Genomic DNA, 21,624 nt, shown 5'->3' on the forward strand with positions numbered 1-21,624 from the left:
GTATCAGTCATTGATTAGATTAAATTCAACTTTATTGTCATTGTGCCGAGTACAGATGCAAAGCCAATGAAATGCAGTTAGCATCTAACCAGAAATGCAAAGAATAGTGTTATTTACAAAATAACTGCGAATAAAAAGTAAGTGCTACAGCACACAAATATAAAAGTACTGAGACAGTACAATATGGGTACAATATTGCTTAGCGCTATGATGTGAGGTTTAGCAGGGCCAGTTTTCCAGATTTAAAATTATCACGTATTTTGTTTGGTCCATTTTAGTATTGTGCATTCAATGAAATATTACAGTTTTTAAAAAATGTGACTGTGAAACGCGAGATGGATATAAAAAAACAGAAGATTTGCTAGAAACAGCAAGTATTTTATATGAGAAACTATTTGAGGTTAAAGCATCATTGCTTATACCAGAATCCATAGAGGTTACATGAACCTTTTATTTCTTAATGAACTCAACATTGACCTATGCTCACTTTAGGTCAAATGGGTTTTCACCCGTTTCCTCTGAAATTTATCTCTGTCTAGAATTGAATCTATGAATTCTTTTTCATTTCCTTTGTGCATGACATTAAATGATTTTTGTAATAGTTACTTATAAACAAGTGTCAGGAATGATGGTTGAGTCAGCACAGATTGGCAAGTAATTAAGCCCTTCCATTTCATGAGTCAAAGCTGCTCATTCTCAGTTTTTTCATCTATTACAATAAGATTGAATTTGTAGCATCTAAAGGTTCAACTTAAAAGCAAAATTGATAATGCTAGCTAAGGTAAATCATTTATGGACATACAAATAGAGAGCAGCAGTTGGCCACTTTGCCTTTCTATTCTGTTCGATCATTCAACAAGGTCATGGCTAATCTGATCGTATCTACAACACATCACTCCAATCTACCCACAGTAACATTTCACTTTCTTGCTTAAGAAATATCTTTCAATCTTGGCTTCCAATATTATGAATTTGCTTCATCTGTCTTAAATGAGCAGGTCCCTTTATATTCTTTTAAACAACTTCCAGGTTCTCCCAAAAGAAGAAGCATGCTTTCCAAATCCAGACAAAAGAAACATCTGGAGCAAGAACAAACAGATGAAAGAACAACATCTGTGAGGCAAAGGGATAGGCAACATTCTTCTCTGTACATTCTGAGTCCTGTTGCAGCATCAAGAGATATTGAAGCCCTGGTTAAGTACAGGAAGGAGGTGAATAGCAGGTATAGGCAGGTAGGAACAAATGAGGTTATAATGGAGTATAATAAATGCAAGAGAATGTTTAAGAAAATAAATCAGGAGGGCGAAAAGAAGGCACGAGGTTGCCTTAGCAGACTAGGTGAAGGAGAATCCTAAGGTATTCTAGAGGTAAGTTAAGAGCAAAAAGGCTGCAGAGGACAAAGTTGGACCTCTGGAAGATCAGAATGGTAATGCATGCGTGGAACCAAAAAAGATGGGGGAGATTTAAATTAATTTTTTGCATTGTATTTACTCAGGAAAAGGACACAAGAGTCTATAGAAGTGACGCAAAGACTTCATGGACCCTATACAGATTAAGAAGGAGGAGGTGTTTGCTGATTTGAGGCAAATTAGGGTGGATAAATCCCCTGAGCCTGACGAGGTGTTCCCTCAAATCCTATGGGAGGCAAGTGCAGAAAATGCAGGGGCCCTAGCAGAGATATTTAAATCATTCTTAGTGACGGGTGTGGTACCAGAGGACTGGAGGATAGTTAATGTTGTTTCACTGTTTAAGAAAGGCTCTGAAGATGGAACAGGAAATTATAGGCCTGACATAAGTTATTGGAAGGTATTCTAAGTGACCGGATATTTGGATAGATGGGGACTGATTAGGGATAGTCAGCATGGCTTTGTATGTAGTAGGTCATGTCTAACTAATTTTGTAGAGTTTTTCGAGGAAGTTACCAGGAAAGATGATGAAGGATGAAGGCAAGGCAGTGGATGTTGTCTACATGGACTTTAGCAAGACATTTTATAAGGTTCTGCGTGGGAGGTTAGTCAAGAAGTTTCAGTTCCTCAGCATTCAAGATGAGGTAGTAAATTGGATTTGACGTTGGCTTTGTGGGAGAAGCCAGAGAGTGGTAGTAGATGGTTGCCCCTGACTGGAGACCTGTGACTAGTGAAGTGCCGGAGGGATCGGTGCTGGGTCCATTTTGTTTGTCATCGATATCAATGATCTGGATGATAACGTTAACTAGATCAATAAATTTGCGGATGAGTCCAAGATTGGGGGTGTAGTGGGCAGTAAGGAAAGCTATCATGGCTTACAGAGGAATCTGGACCAGCTGGAAAAATGGGCTGAAACATGGCAGATGGAATTTAGTGGAGACCAGTGTGAGGTGTTACACTTCAGTAGTACCAACCAGGGTAGTTCTTACACAGTGAGTAGTAGGGTACTGAAGAATCAAAGGATCTGGGAATATAGGTCCATAATTCATTGAAAGTGGTGTCACTGGTAGGTAAGGTCATTAAAAAAAGCTTCTGGCAGATTGGCCTTCATAAATCAAAGTATTGAGTGTCGGAGTTGGGATGTTCTGTCGAAGTTTTACAAGATGTTGGTAAGGTCTAATTTAGAGCAGTGTGTGCAGTTTTACCTACAGGAAAGATGTAAATAAGGTTGAAAGAGTGCCGAGAAAATTTACAAGGATGTTGCCAGGACGTGAGTACCTGAGTTATCTGGAAAGGTGGAATAGGTTAGGATTTTATTCCCTAGAATGTAGAAGACTTGAGGGGAGATTTTATACAGAATTATGAGGGTTATTGATAGGTAAATGCAAGCATGATTTTTCCACTGAGTTTGGTTGAGATTACAACTAGAGGTCATGGATTAAGGATAAAAGGTGAAAAGTTTAAGGGCGACATGAGAGGAAACGTCTTCACTCAGAGTCATGAGAGTGTGGAACGAGCTGCCAGTGCAAGTATTGCATGTGAGCTCAATTTTAACAGTTAGGAGAAGTTTGGATAGATACATGGATGGTAGAGGTGTGGAGGGCTATGGCCGCATTACAGATCAATGGGAGTAGACAGTTTTAAAGGGCTCAGCATGGAATAAATGGTCCAAAGTGACTTTCTATGCTGTCCTTTTTTCTGACTCTGACTCTCCCTCAACCTGAAATGTTGATCATCACTTTGCCTCAACAGGTGTTGCTTGAACTGCTGATTTTTTTTTTCAGCAATTTATTACACTGCAAACCTACACTGTCAATTCGGTTGTACCTGCAGGAGGCTAGAAAAGCAAATCTAGTTTTTCTAAATTTTCCTCCTAAGACAGCCTGCCTTTACCAGATAGTCACCAAGCTATTTCTAGTGCAATAGTACCCTTCCTTAAATAAGTAGACCAGTACTATACATGGTACTCAAGATGTGGTCTCACCAGTGCATGATTAAATTGAAGAGTAACCTCACTATGTTTATTCTTTTCCATTGACAATAACCAATAGCATTCTGTTAGCTTTCATAATTCATTGCTGTACATGCATGCTAGCCTTTTGTGAGTCATGCCTTGGACATCCAGAAACCTCTCCCAAAAAAAAAAAAAAAAAAAAAAAATTCTGCAATTTCTCACCACTCATGTAATGTTCTTTTTCCCTCTGTGATTGACAATTTTACAACTTCTCATGTTACGCTCCATTTCCGAGAACATTATCTATTTTCATAATTCAGTAATCCCTTTTTCAATTCTTAACTGAACATTGAATTTCAGAAATAAATAAAACTTGTTAGTTCATCAGCAGTATTTTGTGATGTATTCTACTATAAAATAGAGGTGTAGTTACCATCTCACCACGTGCCTTGCCCCTGGCATCCCCCACCTCTCATCACTTTATACCTGTTTAGTTTTAGTGACTCTGTTGGTTAGTCCAAGATTTCCATCTTAGATATTTGTGAAAATGAACAAAAGAGTTTGCGGATGCTGGCATCTAGGGTAAAAAAAACAATGCCTAAAGTGCACAGATAGTCAAGCAGCATCTGTGAAAAGAAGGTCTACATTTTGGGTCAAAGCCCTACATCAAGACTGAGAGGAAACAGGAAATATTGCTAGTGTATAGGTTGAATAGCTTACAATGATGTGAATATTGAATTTTCTAATTTCAGATAACCCGCACTCCTGGTGCTCTCCTCCCATACACATCCTAGTGCTCTCCTCCCATACACACTCATCTGTCCACCTGCTTTTCTTCTTCCTTTGTTCATATCTCCTACTACTCCACCCCTCCCCTATTCCATCTGACCATCATGCCATCTGGCTCCACCTAACATCCACCAGCTTTTATCTGACCCCCTTAAGTAGTGTGATATACTGGAAATGTTTTATTTCTTTTCAATGCTGATGCAGGGTCTCAACCCAAAATGTCAGCTTCCATTGTTTGCCTCCATAGCTGCTACTTGACCAGCTGAGTTCCTCCCTTTTTCAGGTTTTGTTTTTAACATACTTTGCCTCTCATAAGTTGGGCTTCAGTGAAGCTTAATTTTTTTTTAAGCACAATGTATGGTTTCCAAGCACTTATTGAGGGCCATTTATAATGTTTATCCACAAAACATAATGAATATAACTTAAAACCAATGGACCAGTAATACAAAGTCCCTTGCGTTAAAGCTGCTCCATGTTTAAAAGGTTTCAAGGGTTTCAAAGGTACATCTAATGTCAGAGAAATGTACCCAGTATGCAGTCAAATTTCGCAGTAAACTGGAGATTGTAAAATCTCTGAGTGGAATCTTGGATAGGAAATGGAAATATGCTTCACAGTATGATTTCCTGAATTAAAATGCACTGTTTCAGTTTCTCAAAATTCTACTGTAACATATAAATTGAAGTAGTCTTGTCATTGACACGGAATGGTAACGATTTACATTAATGTAGAGGTTAAATGGAAAATCAAAGATCTGGTTAGAAATGATCTTTTAAAAACTGTTCAACAGATTAGATGAAAATCAACGAACTTGTTAGCTGTAACCAGAGGGTGGTGAAAATACATGTACAGGTAACCATAGCTACAACTATTTTCAATTGGTATGTGGTATTTAGATGAGTAAGTATATACATAATGCATGTGCAAATTACTAATTTCGTTTTACTTGAACCCTGGAAATTAAACTACTCTGGGAACATATCATGAAGTAGCTTAATAATGAACAAAATCTTCCACAATAACTTTTAAATCTTACCAGTAGTTATCTACTACATGGTGAATGAGTTCTGATCTCTCCAAAACCTCAAAGAAAGTTGCACAGCTCCACCATTAAGTCATGTGCTTCATACTTCCTAATCTAATTCTACAGTATTTTCTATTTTCCAGTACTTGCGTCTTTTAACAGCACGTGCCAAAAGTTCGTAATGTACGTACTGTTTTGCAATTTAACATCCAGGCTTTTGGAAAAAAAATCACCATGGACTATTCCATCTGCCTGCCAAAATTAAATTTCTACTGATGTTAGTGCCATATACACTGCATTTGGTATAATATTTCAAAATAATACATTTGTGTGTTGTTTTTGTCAATGTTTCCTTTGTTTTCCAATAACCCAGTAATGGTCACATTATATCTCACCACAACTGCTTACATTAAATATACACAAATGCATTGAGAACATCAGAGTACACACCATATAGAAAATGTGAAAAGAAATCCCTTATTGCAGGCATTTTTGAATTTGGCTTATCTTTTCATGCACTTAGTTATGTCCAGTGAACAACAACTGGAAAGATTTTTTTACCATCTTTCCAATGTGACATCAAGCTGAGTATTAATTATCTTCAGGTGGATGAAAAGGATCTCAATTGAAATATTTTGAGGAAGAGGTGGCAAGCTGTTTCCTTGTAGTATGACCACTATTTCTGAAAGATTGGTCATTTTCACTTTTCTATTTTATGGAAATTTGTTGCTTGTTCCATATTTCAACAGCAACCACACTTCAATAGAACATTATTAGCTGTAAAGTGCTTTAGGGGTATGAGAAGTAACTTAATGGTCTATCTGCTCTGGAACTCTGCATGTAAATCTGTTCCTCCCTTTGTTTCTCTTTCCGCAAAACCTACCTGTTTGACCAAGCTTTTGATCACTATCGTAGTAGATCCCCATGTAGCTTCGTGTCAAATTACTTTGATAATGCTGCTAGAAAGAGGTTAAGTGAGTTGGCAAACATCTCTAGTAAAATATTGGAAAATGTAAACTTGTCCATCTTGACAGAATGAAAAAGATCATATCATAAACAGTGAGAAACTGCAGAAGGATTTGAATCTCCTAGTGCACGATTTGCATAAGGCTAGTGTGCAGTTACAATAACTAGTTAAGAAAGCTAACAACATGTTATCGCCTATTGGTGGGAAAGTAAATGCAAAACCAAGGAGTTTTACTACAGTTCTGGAGTATTGTGCATCTGGAAAAGGTGATAAGACTTCTGAGGAAACATTGTACAGATAAGTTTCTATACCCTAGAGCTCAGAAGAGTGTGAGAGTTCTTAATTAAAACATTAATGATCACAGAATTGATGTAAAGATATTTTCTTTTGTGGGATATTTGGGAACGAGGGGATCACTATTTAAAAATGAAGGGACACCTCTGTAAGTGTGATGATGCAAGTTTTTAGATGATCATTAATCTCTGGATATCTCTTCCTCAAAGGGCAGTGGAAGGAAGTCTTCTGAGTATTATGATGGAAGATAAACAGGACATGAAAGAACATAATATGAAGGATGTGGAGGCTTTGGAAAGGGTGTTTTTTTTTAAAAAAAAGCTTTATCAGGATGCTGCATAGATTAGACAGGTGTTGTAAGGAGTGGTTGGACAAACTTGGGTTGTTTTCTGTGGAGAGGCTGAGGGGAAATCTGGTTGAGGTTGATAGGATCACGCCAGAGGAGACGGTCATTATCTTTACCCAGGGTTAAAATGTCTGATACTAGATGACATACATTTGAAGGGAGAGGGAGTATTTTCAATGGAAATATGTGGAGCAAGTTTGTTGTAACACTTGGAGGGAATGATGGGTGCCTGGAATGTGCTGCCTTGGGTGGTGGTGGGGGCAAGTGCAGTGGAGGCATTGAAAGGGCTCTTAGACAATTAGGCAGAAGGGAGTAGTGTAATTTGGCATTTGATTACTAGTTAGTTTGGCACAACCCTTGTGGGCGGCAGGACCAGTTGCTGTGCTATACTTTTCTATATTTCATGTTTCCAGACAAGAATGCAAATTTGAGGTTACTAATGCGATCAGCTATCATATGAAATAGTGCAGCAGATTCAAGAGACTTTTGTATTCCTACTTCAAATGTTCATATTTGCTAACACCTTGGAATGCCTTAAAGGTGTTATGCACATGTGAGTTTAAGTCTCATACTTGATAATATACAATTCTGTAGAGCTGTTCTCAATGATAACTGGCAATTTATTGTAATAGTACTTGGCTGTTTGGTTATTATAATGAACACCAAGTTTATTACTACAACAGCAAAAATCCTAATCACTATACAACACTGTAAATTTTGAAGCAGAGTACTTGAAGAGTCTGATAATGAGATTGTTATGGAAGCAGAGCCCTACTAATAGTTTGTTTGCATATCTTATGGGTTTAAATATGGCTAGTTTTTTCATTAAGCCAATTTTGCAAAAGTTTTTTTTTATCTCCTGACACAGAAATTAAAAGACCTTTGAAAAGAACAAATCTTGATCCTGGCTCAGTTCTTGTGATAATATACAGAGCACAACCACTAATAATTGCAGAGAACATTGGAATAAATTCCTCCTTGTCTCATCGCCAAAAGTTTGTTAGGGTAAAGGTAGAGAATCATGGGGAAACAATTACACAGCAAGGCATTACTCTGAAATAAAAAATTAAATTAAAGACTATGATAGAAACAGAAAATGCTGGAAATACTTAGTTGCGTGGAGAAAGAAGGAGTTAATATTTGAAGTCAATGATACTTCAGCAGTAATTTTTCCCCAATTATAGCTTAAAAACTGTAGCAGGATAATGCAGATCTTAATTCAGAAATGTTAACAGTAATCTTGCCTTGCAGGTGTGCCTCGAATTGTACAGTGCACATTTAGTTTGCCTCTCAAATTAATTTGCCAACCAGTTCAACCATGTAAGAATGCTGTTCATAAAATTACAATTGATACAAACAAGCCACCAGTAAACATTGCAGTTCTTTTTCCAGGTAAGCACTTTACACCAGTAAAGCTGGTATATGTCATTACCAATTACGATAGAATAACAAATATTAACAAGGCACTGTCAATAGTGGCTGCATATGAAATTAATATTTATGTAATGCAATTTATTCATCTTATTGTTCTCAGTTGTCTTACTTTTTCTGGTGAAGAGCGTGACACTTTTTAGTGGCACTTTATAGGTTCATTTATGAGCCTGATTATTGGGTGTTGCAGCTGGAAATTATTTTGTTCTTGCCTTGCAAAAGGTACTAGGCAACAATTAACCCAGATATTAAGCTCAGCTGCAGCACTTTAATGCTGGGTTTAATGAGATCAGTGCAGAACTGGACTCAAGATCTTAATGGGTAGATGGAGACTCAGAACCTCAGTAGATCTCTTCTATTTGGAACTTGTAATAAGCTCAGTACATGTAATTGTTATCATGTGTATGTAATACAGAATTAATTTTTCTACTCTTTAGCTATGCTTTTATACAGTAAATGGCACCACAGTTATTTCCCTACATAACAACACAAGATCTTTGTGAACTGTAATGAAATATTTTTGCCTTTTGAAGTTCAATTTTTATTTTCAAATATTTAAATATTTTAGTCAATTAATTTATTTATTAAAGATGTGTAATTTTATTGTATTCACAAAGTCCAGTTTGAGCAATTTCTATGTTGAACTTCTGGCAAAAGCTGTATGCGTGGCCGTTGCTTTGTTATGCTCACATTTCGGTTCATTTTCCATTTTTGTTTATAAAAACAGATTTTCTTGGAGAGTCAGATCATGAACAGATAAATGTTTTGGGATTTAAATTACTCTCAGGGTCAACGATTACAGTTTTAGCCTCAAAGACATCAAGTGAGTATGATCTTTGATTATCCCATTAACTGCCTTCAAATTAACCAACTACAACTACTTCTAGTGTACAGCATGCAATAAGGGCGCATATCTCATTTCAAGAATTATAATTATTCTTTTAAATCTACTTCCAATTTTGTGCTCTGTCCCTTGCCTCTTTTAACAGGAGAATGCAGCATCATATTGTATAAGTAAGCTTAGAAGGTAATATCAGCTCCTAAGAAGTGCTTTTGTAATACTTTTTTTTTTAAAATTTGATATACATTGTTTATAGAGAGAAAAATATCTGCTTTCAATTTTTGATGCTTTAAGTATCACTTTAACCTTTTATTCTAAGAGGGTTTTGAGATCTTCTGTTATTTACTGACCTTGTGCCTCTGGCAATCAGGAAAGAATTGCAGGTTATGGATGACCCATTTCTGCCCAGGAATATCTTTAAGGAGACTGTTGATTCTTGTGTTTGGGTGAAGTGATGTGTGAAATATAGTGTTTTGCTTACTGAGCTTATTAGTTCTCATACCAGATTTCTTATTGTTATGTAAGACTGATGTTTTTTGACTTTGTAGCTGTCCTTGTTCCAAGCAGAAATGAAGTACAATGTTGATAAAAGTAAGTCTTCCCAGTTAATTAAGTGTGTGGCATGTGGAGTAGGTTTTTCACACCGAATATGCAAATCAAGAATTAGTGGTGAAATATTTGTTTCATCCTGGTGACAAGTATAGAAAAAATCAGTGCCAAATACTTCTTCTGCACCAAATTTTATTTGAGTGTGCCAGTAGTCTAGAAAACTTGTGTGTACTTATGTACTCTTTTCCAGTTTAACTTGAAAGTCTAAAATTTATGGTTGACTTCTGCCTTTCCCTGTGTTGTAAGTTTTATATTATTCTCTTTTGAATGAGAATGATGCCAAGGGCATTATTCCTTTATTGATAACTCCGTCTCCTGCATGTACTCCAGTTAAACTCCAAGGATATAATCATGAACACAATGTCAACTTCTCCACAGATTTGAGTTTGTGCTTCACATGCATTGATAAACACTTATCGCCAAACATGTCCACGGGAATGGTATCGGGGATTGGAGGGAGGCGATGTTGTCCCCTTGTTCAATAAAGGTAGTAGGGATAGTCCGGGTAATTGTAGACTAGTGAGCCTTACATCTGTGGTGGGAAAGCTGTTCGAAAAGATTCTTAGAGATAGGATCTATGGGCATTTAGAGAACCATGGTCTGATCAGGGACAGTCAGCATGGCTTTGTGAAGGGCAGATGGTATATAACAAGCCTGATAGAGTTCTTTGAGGAGGTGACCAGGCATATAGATGAGGGTAGTGCAGTGGATGTGATCTACATGGATTTTAATAAGGCATTTGACAAGGTTCCATATGGTAGGCTTATTCAGAAAGTCAGAAGGCATGGGATCCATGGAAGTTTGGCCAGGTGGATTCAGAATTGGCTTGTCTGCAGAAAGCAGAGGGTCGTGGTGGAGGGAGTACATTTGGATTGGAGGGTTGTGACTAGTGGTGTCCCACAAGGATCGGTTCTGGGACCTCTACTTTTCGTGATTTTTATTAACGACCTGGATGTGGGCGTAGAAGGGTGGGTTGGCAAGTTTTCAGACGACACAAAGTTTGGTGGTGTTGTGGATAGTGTAGAGGATGCAGAAGTGGGCTGAAAGGTGGCAGATGGAATTCAACCGAGAGAAGTGTGAGGTGGTACACTTTGGAAGGACAAACTCCAAGGCAGAGTACAAAGTAAATGGCAGGATACTTAGTAGTGTGGAGGAGCTGAGGGATCTGGGGGTACATGTCTATAGATCCCTGAAAGTTGCCTCACAGGTAAATAGGGTAGTTAAGAAAGCTTGTGGGGTGTTAGTTTCATAAGTCGAGGGATAGAGTTTAAGAGTCGCGAGGTAATGATGCAGCTCTATAAAATTTTGGTTAGGCCACACTTGAAGTACTGTGTCCAGTTCTGGTCGCCTCACTATAAGAACGATGTGGAAGCTTTGGAAAGGGTACAGAGGAGATTTACCAGGATGCTGCCTGGTTTAGAGAGTATGCATTATGATCAGAGATTAAGGGAGCTAGGGCGTTCCTCTTTGGAGAGAAAGAGGATGAGAGGAGACCTGATAGAGGTGTACAAGATAATAAGAGGAATAGATAGAGTGGATAGCCAGCGCCTCTTCCCCAGGGCACCACCACTAAGTAGAAGAGGACATGGCTTTAAGGTAAAGGGTGGGAAGTTCAAGGGGGATATTAGAGGAAGGTTTTTCACTCAGGGAATGGTTGGTGCATGGAATGCACTGCCTGAGTCAGTGGTGGAGGCCGATACACTAGTGAAATTTAAGAGACTACTAGATTAGATTAGATTATGAGAACACCCAGTCCTCTTTTATTGTCATTTAGAAATGCATACATACATTACGAAATGATACAATGTTTCTCTGGAGTGATATCACAGAAAACAGGACAGACCAAAGACTAACACTGACAGAACCACATAATTATAACATATAGTTACAGCAGTGCAAAGCAATACCATAATTTGATGAAGAACAGACCATGGGCACAGTAAAAAAAAAAAAAAAAAGTCTCAAAGTCCCGAGTCGATCGACTCCCGAGTCCCCGATAGCAGGCGGCAAAAGGAAGAAACTCCCTGCCATAAACCTCCAGGCACCGTCAACTTGCTGATGCCTTGGAAGCAGCCGACCACAGCCGACACTGAGTCCATCCGTCCGAAAACTTCGAGCTTCTGACCAGCCTCTCCAATACAGCCTCCCGAGCGCCATCCTCTGCCGAGCACCTTTGACCTCTCCCCAGCCACTGAAACACGCAAAGCCGAGGATTTCGGGGCCTTCGGCTCCGGAGATTCCGCTTACCACATAGTAGCAGCAGCAGCGAAATGGGCATTTCAGAAGTTTTCCAGGTGTTCCTCCGTGCTCTCACATCTGTCTCCATCAAATCAGAATTGTGCACGGTCCCCTACTTGACAGATAACAGATACTAGACAAGTATATGGAGGAATTAAAGGTGGGGGGTTATATGGGAGGCAGGGTTTAAGGGTCAGCACAACATTGTGGGCTGAAGGGCCTGTACTGTGCTGTGCTATTCTATGTTCTAGCTTTAGTGCTTGATTTTTGAGAGATGTCCTACACACAATGTTCAAACCATTTCATTCTAATCCATGCCAGTCCATTTCATTGTAAACATGCAGAGCTATGTACTGGATATAGGCATTGTATTTGTGTGGACGGGGCCACATTAAATCCAGTGACCAGCTGGACACTTAAACAAGTTACTTTTTCATCTAAATTCACTACCATTATCTAGGATCACTTCAATAACAGGTTCTTTAAGGTTGTCATAGCCCAGGAGGAGTAGCAGAGATAAGCTCCCACACCTATTAAGTGCTTCCAAAGGTGTTCTTCTCAAATAGCCTCTGACAGCCAAGTCCAGCTTCTGGCCTTCACATGTGGTTGATCACCAAGTCCAATGGAACCAATTCTGCTGACAGGAGAAGGGGCAAAGGCAGGTTACCAGCACTTTAAAACCATTCACTTTGAGCAGTTGGCACTCACCAGCCATGGTTGGAGAACAAATACTCTGATGTCAAACCTTCACTGCCTTGTGGCTATGCCCACTCAAGGGGAAGGCTTTGGGAGTAAACTCAGAGGAAAAATCTGGAAATCAAGACCCTGGAGTAGCCCTGTGTTGAGTTAAATGCTGTCTGGCAACTCCTGCAATGCCACTGGTGCCAAACTGCATTCCTTTGGATTCAAATCAGTTGTGCGGAGAGGGGGAGCTTGCTGTATGGGCAACAACTTGCTCTCCATATCATACTGTCTTGGCTTGCGTAGACAGCTAGCATGCAACTACCATGGTTGACCCTAATCAATGGAGAAGCTACTTCAATAACATGTGAAGCTCTCATTCGGTTACACTTGGACTGTCAGTGTGAGGACTTTAAGGAGGTTAACTTACTCCGTTTTTTTTTTATGGTATTTAGTGGGCACATTAGAAATAAAGCAGCTATTGAGAGACAGCACAGGAGAATTTTGTTTTGAGATTTTAAAAAAGTAATTTAAAGTTGTTTGATTTTGATTGAGTTTGTGTTCATAACTCCTGTCTAAAGAATCTGGGGTACTCCTTGAAACTGGAAGTTAGAGAAGAGATTTGACAAAATTTTCAAAGCTGTGTCAACTTTAGAAAGGGTCAACACAAAGCTTTTCAATTAGCATGAGGTAGGAGTTCAAGAATCAGACATGATTGATTTTAAAGAGATTGATAGAAGATTCAAGGATGTCATGATGAGAGTGCACTGGCTGAAAGTATGGTAGATACTGATTAATTTGTGGTTGTGGGCAGTATTCTTAACGCTAAGGGAAAACACAGTGAGATCAAACCCACAACAGAAGTTTATGTTGCAACATGTAACACAGCTCTTTGGTGGGTTAAATTTTTTTGAAGAGCAGGGGAGTTGGAACTTGCTCTATCAGTTTTATCCCCAAGTCTTCATCATTAAAACTGGGATCTAAATTTCCCAAAATAATTTTGTATCACTTGGGAATATTCTGAGACTGGTCTCAGAGCTAGGGTGCTGAATCAGAAGGACATTAGGATCACATGTGTCCTTTGTTTCACAGAATCCTGGTTAACCCCTTCTGTACTGGATGCAGTAATTCAGATCGATGGATAGATCCACAGAGTCTCTCAAAAGCAGAAGGTGGAGGAGTATGCCTCATAATCAACTCCTCTTATATATCAATGATATATATAACAAATATATCAATGCTGTCCCAATTCTGCTCACCAGACCTGGAATATATCACAATTAAATGTGGTCCATTTTACCTACCATGGGAGATTACCGTGATCATTTTGGTAGCGTATATATTTCACCTCGGGCCAATGTCAATCAGGCTTTAGATGTTCTGAGCAATGGGATCAACATGCATGAAACAGTATACCCTAACTCCTTCACCATCGTTTTTGGGGGTTTTAAATAGGCCAGTCTGAAAAAAATCACTAAACCATTACCATCAACAGATGACTTGCAATACCAGAGGAAACAACACACTGGACCATGTTACACCGCCATCAAGAATGCCTACCATGCTATTCCACACCCTCCCTTCGGGAAGTCTGATTGCCTAGCTGTACTACCTCTACTCCCTGAGTACAGGCAGAGACTGAAGACTGCAGCACCAGTAGTGAGGGCCAAGCAGGTTTGGACAAGGGAAGCACAGGAGCACCTACAGGACTGCTTTGAGTCAGTGGTCTGGACTGTATTCAGAGATTCATCTTCCAATCTGGATGAGTATGCTGCAATTGTTACCCACTTCATTAAAACCTGTGTGGATGAGCATGTGCCTACAAAGACTTGCTGTACATTGCCAAACCAAAAGCAGTGGATGAACCAGGAGATGCATTGTCTGCTGAAGGCTAGATCTGTGGCATTCAAGTGTGACGACCCAGGTCTGTACCAGAAAACCAGGTATCCAGGTATGATTTGCAGAGGGCTATTTCAAGGGTGAAGAGACAATTTCAAACCAGATTGGAGGAGACATTCGATGCACAACAACTCTGACAGGGTTTGCCAGACATTGCTTTCTACAAAGCGAAACCCAATAGCATGAATGGCAGTGATGCTTCACTACCAGATGAACTAAATGCCTTCTATGCCCGCTTTGAAAGGGAGAATATAACTGCAGCTGTGAAGATCCCTGCTGTACCCAATGACCCTGCGATCTCTGTCTCGGAGGCCGATGTTAGGCTGTACTTAAAGAGAGTGAACCCTCACAAAGTGGGAGGCCCTGATGGAATACCTGGTAAGACTCTGAAAATGTGCTGGCAGGAGTATTCAAGGACATTTTCAACCTCTCACTGTTACGGGCGGTAGTTCCCACCTGCTTCAAAAAGGCAACAATTATACCAGTGCCTAAGAAGAATAATGTGAGCTGCCTTAATGACTATTGCCCGGTAGCACTCACACACTCACACACACAGTGATGAAATGCTTTGAGAGGTTGGTCAGGACCAAACTGACCTCAGCAGGGACCTGGACCCACTGCAATTTGCCTATCGCCACAATAGGTCAATGGCAGACGCAATTTCAATGGCTCTTCACGTGGCCTTAGACCACCTGGACAATACAAACACCTATGTCAGGATGCTGTTCATCGACTATAGCTCAGCATTTAACACCATCATTCCCACAATCCTGATTGATAAGTTACAGAACCTGGGCTCTGTACCTCCCTCTGCAATTGGATCCTCGACTTCCTAACCATAAGACCACAATCTGTGCGGATTGGTGATAATATTTCCTTCTCACTGACGATCAACACTGGTGCACCTTGGGTGTGTGCTTAGCCCACTGCTCTACTCTCTCTATACCCATGACTGTGTGGCTAGGCATAGTTCAAATACCATCTATAAATTTGCTGATGATACAACCATTGTTGGTAGAATCTCAGATGGAGGTGAGAAGCCATAAAGGAGTGAGTGAGGCCATAAAAGAGTGGAGTAGTGTCGCAGCAACAACCTTGCACTCAACGTGAGTAAGATGAAAGAGTTGATTGTGGACTTCAGGAAGGATAAGACGAGGTAACGCGAACCAATCCTCATCGAGGGATCAGCAGTAGAGAGAGTGAGCAGTTTCAAGTTCCTGGGTGTCTAGATCTCTGAGGACCTAACCTGGTCCCAACGTATTGGTGCAGCTACAAAGAAGTCAAGACAGTGACTATACTTCATTAGGAGCTTGAAGAGATTTGGTATGCCAACAAAAACACTCAAAAATTTCTATCAATGTAACGTGGAGAGTATTCTGACAGGCTGCATCATTGTCTGGTATGAGGTGGGGGCAGGGGTTACTGCACAGGTCCGAAAGAAGCTGCAGAGGGTCGTAAGTTTATTTGGCATCGTCTTGGGTACTAGCCTATGAATTATGGTGTCCAGGAGCGGTGTCTCAGAAAGGCAGCATCCATTATTAAGGACCCTCACCACCCAGGGCATGCCCTTTTCTCATTGCTACCATCAGGTAGGAGGTACAGAAGCCTGAAGGCACACGTTCCCCTCTGCCATCTGATTCCAAGATGACATTGATTCCATGAACTGCCTCACTTTTTTAATATATTTCTGTTTTTGCACTATTTTTAATCTATTAAATATACATATACTGTAATTTATTTTTCTATATTATTTTGTATTGTGTGGGCACGTGGCCAAGTGGTTAAGGCATTGGACTAGCTACCTGAAGGTCGTGAGTTCGAGCCGCAGCCAAGGGAACGTGTTTTGTCCTCAAGCAAGGCACTTAATCACACATTGCTCTGCGACGACACTGGTGCCAAGCTGTATGGGTCCTAATGCCCTTCCCTTGGACAACATTGGTGTCGTGGAGAAGGGAGACTTGCTGCATGGACAACTGCTGGTCTTCCATACAACCTTGGCCAGGCCTGCGCCCTGGAGAGTGAAGACTTTCCAGGTGCAGATCCATGGTCTTGCAAGACTAACGGATGCCTTTAATTTAGTCTACTTTATATATTGTATTGAACTGCTGCTGCTAAGTTAACATATTTCACAACACATACCAGTGATAATAAACCTGATTCTGATTCTGAGATGCTGAAGATGTTTGGACTTCTGTCTTTTCACCATAGTAGGATATCCGCAGTAAAAACACTGCAGCAAGATCAGTTCTTAGTCTCAGCCTCTATGTGTAATCCCACTTGAGTTTGCCTCTGCTTCTTCAGCTGACCTAATATGTGCCTTCATCTTGGAATTTGTACCTTAGCAGCCGGATTCTGAAGGTGAAGTTCAAAGTTGTAAGAACTCCCTTGGATATGTGTTTATGGGAAATAAATAAACTGGTCGAGCGTAATGAGTGGGGGAATGGGTCTCAAAATACAACATAATTATAAATGGTGGGATATGGTCTTAGAATTTGTAGACCATATCCACTAGAATGACAGCCTGCTACTGTAATGAACACACATTCACTAAACAAAGTATGATGTTCCTCAGAAAGATCCAGAAAAGGAAGTGTTAGAGATGGTCTAGATGAATTTGAATGCAGGATGGAAGTTGATGGCAAAGGTGATTAAAAATTGATGAGATGTGCACTCATGCAGGAAGCAGCACCAATGCCGTCACTGATGTAGTGGAGAAGGAGTTGGAGAATGGTCCTAGTGTAGGTTTGATATCAAAAGATGAGCATAACTGGGGTCTGTATAAGTGCCTGTGTCTTCATCCTTGATTTGTAGAAAGTGGGAAGGATCAAAAGAGTAGGTGCATGGCAATTACATTTCTGCTCTATTGAATGCCTATCAATAAATTCCTTTCAGTATTCAATACAGGTTTTCCCCGCCATCCAAAGGTAGAGTATCCCTATGAAACAGTTCGTAAGCCGAAATGTCGTAAAGCGCAGAAGCAATTACCATTTATTTATATGGGAAAAATTTGTGACCGTTCGCAGACCCAAAAATAACCTACCAAATCATGCCAAATAACACATAAAACCTAAAATAACAGTAACATATAGTAAAAGCAGGAATGATATGATAAATACACAGCGTGTATAAAGTAGAAATACTTTTCCACAATCATTACTGCACTGTTCTCCGTAGCGAAAATCTCACGCAAGCGCCGTCGGCAAAAACACGGTGCAAGCACTCTACAGTAACCTTTAAGCTATGAAGCTGCCAAATCATACCAAATAACACGTTAAAATATACAGCCTATATAAAGTAGAAATAATGTATGTACAGTGTAGTATCACTTACCGGAATTGGTTCAGCGCCGAGCACACTGATGATGGTGTGTTAGACTGAGTCGTCGCAGGCTGGAGTGGTGTAGTGGCCCTCACCCTCTGGGCCGCTGACAGATACCTAAAAGCGAAGCATGCAGGGGTATAACGGTAGCCGGGAGGCATCCAGCACATCTTTAAGAAAAAAGCTGAAATAAACATGCTAATTAATTACTTGTCGGGCGGCACCTAATTAATTAGCATGTTCATTTCGGCTTTTTTCTTAAAGATGTGCTGTGTGCCTCCCGACTACCACTGCATTCTCCGCGAATCGCGGGGTGGTGGGACACTGGGGTGTCATCTCGTCGTCTGTTTCCATTAGGGCAGGCAGCTCATCTTCTCCTATGACTGCCTGATTGATGTCGGAGGTCGAGGTTCATCGTCTGCTGTGGCTGATGCGGATGCTTGCTTGACTGCTGAGCCTCACGCATTTTTCTATCATACAGTTCTTTGTACGGAGTCAAACCATCCTGCAAATATCCCCTAAACCTGCGTACCCTTTCAAAATTAAAGTCGTACTTTATCATTGCAGCGAAAATCTCACGCAGTTACTTCACGTTCAGTTCCTGGATGACTTCACTTTCAGTCCGTTCGCTACTGTATTCAGTTTCAATTGTTATCCTTTCCTCTTCCAATTGCATCAGCTCTTTATCTATCAGTTCTTGTCCATGGGATGCCAAAACCTCTTCAACATCATCTTCGTCAGCTTCCACAAGCCAAACTCAGTTAGTCCTTACTTTGTTCACCACGATCGAAACACTTAATTATGTCTAGTTTTACGCTAAGTGTAACACCCTTACGAGCTCTTTTAGGCTTTTCCAATACCTTGGAACTCGTCTTGCAAACGGCTGCTCACAGGCACGTGTTTAAGCAATGCCGGCGAGAATACAGTCCTGAATCCGGGGGAGAGCGGCTGCTCGGGGCGTGCACTGCCTTTTATCGTGCACTGATTTTCCCCGTGCGCTGCTTTTTTTTCGTAACAGTGAAAACACCTCCTGAAAGCGAAAACAGGGTACTAATGTAGGTCTTTTGTAACAGTGAGGTTTTGTAAAGCGAACGTTCGAAAAGGGGGGGACACCTGTAATTCCTTTTTCGGATTGACTGAGCGATTTTGCACTTTTGCTGTCTCTGGGCGAATTCGGCAAGGTTGAGATTGGAGAATGTGGCCTAAGGGTGGAGTATAGACTTAAAATAAGTGTGTTTTTGTCACAGAGAGGGGTATAGATGGAAATAACAAGGAAAGGAGCTCTGATGGACTCGAGAGAAAAATTGATCAAGTGTCACAAAGCGTTTCGTACCATTTAGTTATTGGATGAATAAGAACAGTTAGACAGAGGAAATGAAACAGAAGAATATACTGGCTCTGTGAGAGGCAGAACATAACTAGAAACCTAATGAAATAGAATACTGGAAAAAAAAACAGATCAGTCAGCGTATGTGGCAAGAGACTATTACAGGTGGGCAACCTTGGATCAGAACTGACCAGTCCTGACACAAAAAAAATGGCTGGTTGTCTAAGACTGCTGAATTCATGTTTGATCCCAAGGGCTGCAGTATGTTTTGTAGTAGATGAAGTGTATTTCCTCAAGGTTACATTGGGACTTGATGGAAAAGCAAAAGGTGCAAATATGTAAAGGTTTTGCTTTAAAAGCAAGTAGGTAAAGGTTAAAAATGTTATATGACATTATCTAATTAATTATTAAATATTCATGAATATAAAATATAGAACATAAAGCAGTACAGGCCCTTTGGCCCATGATGTTGTGCCAACCTTTTAACGTACTCTAAGAGCAATCTAACCCTTCCTTCCTGCATAGCCCTCCATTTATCTTTCATCCATGTGCTTATTTTCATCCATTTTCTGAAAATTTGCTGATAGTGGCCTGACAGGTACACAGGGTACACAAGGCTACTGGCATGCTGGTCTTCATCATTCAGGGCTTTGAGTTTAGGAAGTGGGATGTCATGTTGTAGTTGTGCAAGATGTGGTGTACACTTGAAGTAATATGTTCACTTTAAGCCATTAAGATAGACCAAATGCAAAAAAAAGTTTGGCAGGATTATAAGGAGAAGTTAAACAGGCTTGGACTTCAATCCTTGGAGTTCAGAAAACGGGGATAATCTTGTAGAGCTGTAAAAAAACAATGATGGACATAGATAACGTGAATGCACAGAGCCCACCCCCCCCACCCCCCCCCCCCCATGGTTGGGGCATCAAAAATTAGAGCACATAGGTTTTAAGATGGGAGGGGAGAGGTTTAAAAGGAACCTGAGGGGCAACCTTTTCACATAGAGGGTAGTACGTATGCAGAATGAACTGACAGAGGAATTGGTTGAGTTAGGTACAATAACACCAAAATTTAAAAGACATTTGGATAGGTATGTGAATAGGATAGATTTAGATACATATGAGCCAAATGTAGGCAAATGGAACTAGCTTATAGGGCATCTTTAGGCCAGTTGAGCTGAATGGCCTATTTCACTGCTGTATGACACAACGACTCTTATGTTTTTAATTTCTCAGGTCGATACAGAGTTCAATGTGACCAGTTTGAAGATCTGTGGCTAATCACTAAAGGACTTATTCAGCGTTTGGAAGAGACCTTTTCCAATGAAGAACACAAGGACTTTGTGTGCACCTTTCCAGGGCCCATTCCTTTGCAAGAGTACTTTCAATTAATTGATCGACATTTTGAGGTCTGTCATTTTTAATCACTGTAGTCCAGAGTTTGTGGAGTAACACTGACGAATCTTTTAGTCTTGGAGTCATATAGAATAGAAAAGGGCCATGCTGCCCAACACAACCACCAGTGGGCACTTATCTGAACTAATCCTTTCGTTTAGCAATTAACCATAGTACATGTTGCCACTCTTAAATGTTGTGAGCTTCAACTTTCTCCAGTGGTATATTCCGGGTACTCACTACTCTGATGAGAAGGATGCTCAAATCCCATCTAAAACTCCTGCTTCTCACTCCATATCTATGTCTCCAGTTTTAATCACCACTGATGGGCGAAAGGATTCCGACAATCTAGCCTATCTATAGTCATCACAATTTTATATACTTAAGTAATCTCTCCTCTTAACCTCCTCTGTTCTAGGGAGAATAGATTTAACTTCTCCAATCTCTGCTCATAACCTCCTCCCAGGAAATATTTTGGTGAATCTCCTCTGCAGACTCTCTAAAACTTATCACATCTTTCCTACTGTGTGGTGAGCAGAGTTGCCCACTGTTCTTCAGCTGAGGTCTGACTGGTATTTTATAAAGTTGTACCAGGACCTCCCTGCTTTTATATTTGTTGCCCTGACTCATGAAAGTCATATCCTATCTTCCTTTTTAAAACATACTATCTCTACTCCCATATTCGAGGATCCTTTAGACTTGCACACTAAGGTCTTACTATCCCTCACTACTCCCTAGAATCCTACTATTAATGGTGTATGCCCTATCTTTATTAGTACTCCAAAAGTGCATCACTTCACAATTATCTGAATTGAATTCCACCTGCCATTTCTCAACCCATTTCACCAACACATCAATATCAACCCTTATTCTAAGCTACTCTCCACACTGTCAATATCAACATTTTAGTGTCATCTGTAAACTTGTTGATCATGCCGTCTATTCATATCCTAATTGTTCAAGTATATTATAAGCTGCAGGGGTCCCAGCAACAATCCCTGTGGAACATGAGTCACAGACATTCAATAAAAAATAGCCCTCCATCATCATCATCTGTCACCTGTTGCCAAGCCAATTTTTGATTCAGCTTGCATGAACCCTTTGGATCAGT

General features: G+C 40.2%; 1 protein-coding gene across 2 annotated transcripts in view; it reads left to right on the forward strand.

Moving 5' to 3' along the window:
* The window catches only part of bbs9 (Bardet-Biedl syndrome 9), a 382,854-nt gene that overhangs the window by 97,000 nt on the left and 264,230 nt on the right, over positions 1-21,624 (forward strand). For both annotated transcript variants that reach the window (XM_072260598.1, XM_072260608.1), the window contains exons 15-17: positions 8,030-8,170; positions 8,937-9,032; positions 20,355-20,527. In XM_072260598.1, coding sequence (XP_072116699.1) covers positions 8,030-8,170; positions 8,937-9,032; positions 20,355-20,527 — 410 coding nt within the window. The remainder of the gene's footprint in view (positions 1-8,029; positions 8,171-8,936; positions 9,033-20,354; positions 20,528-21,624) is intronic.

The sequence above is a fragment of the Mobula birostris genome, chromosome 1 (assembly GCF_030028105.1).
Source record: "Mobula birostris isolate sMobBir1 chromosome 1, sMobBir1.hap1, whole genome shotgun sequence".
NCBI classification, from domain to species: domain Eukaryota; kingdom Metazoa; phylum Chordata; class Chondrichthyes; order Myliobatiformes; family Myliobatidae; genus Mobula; species Mobula birostris.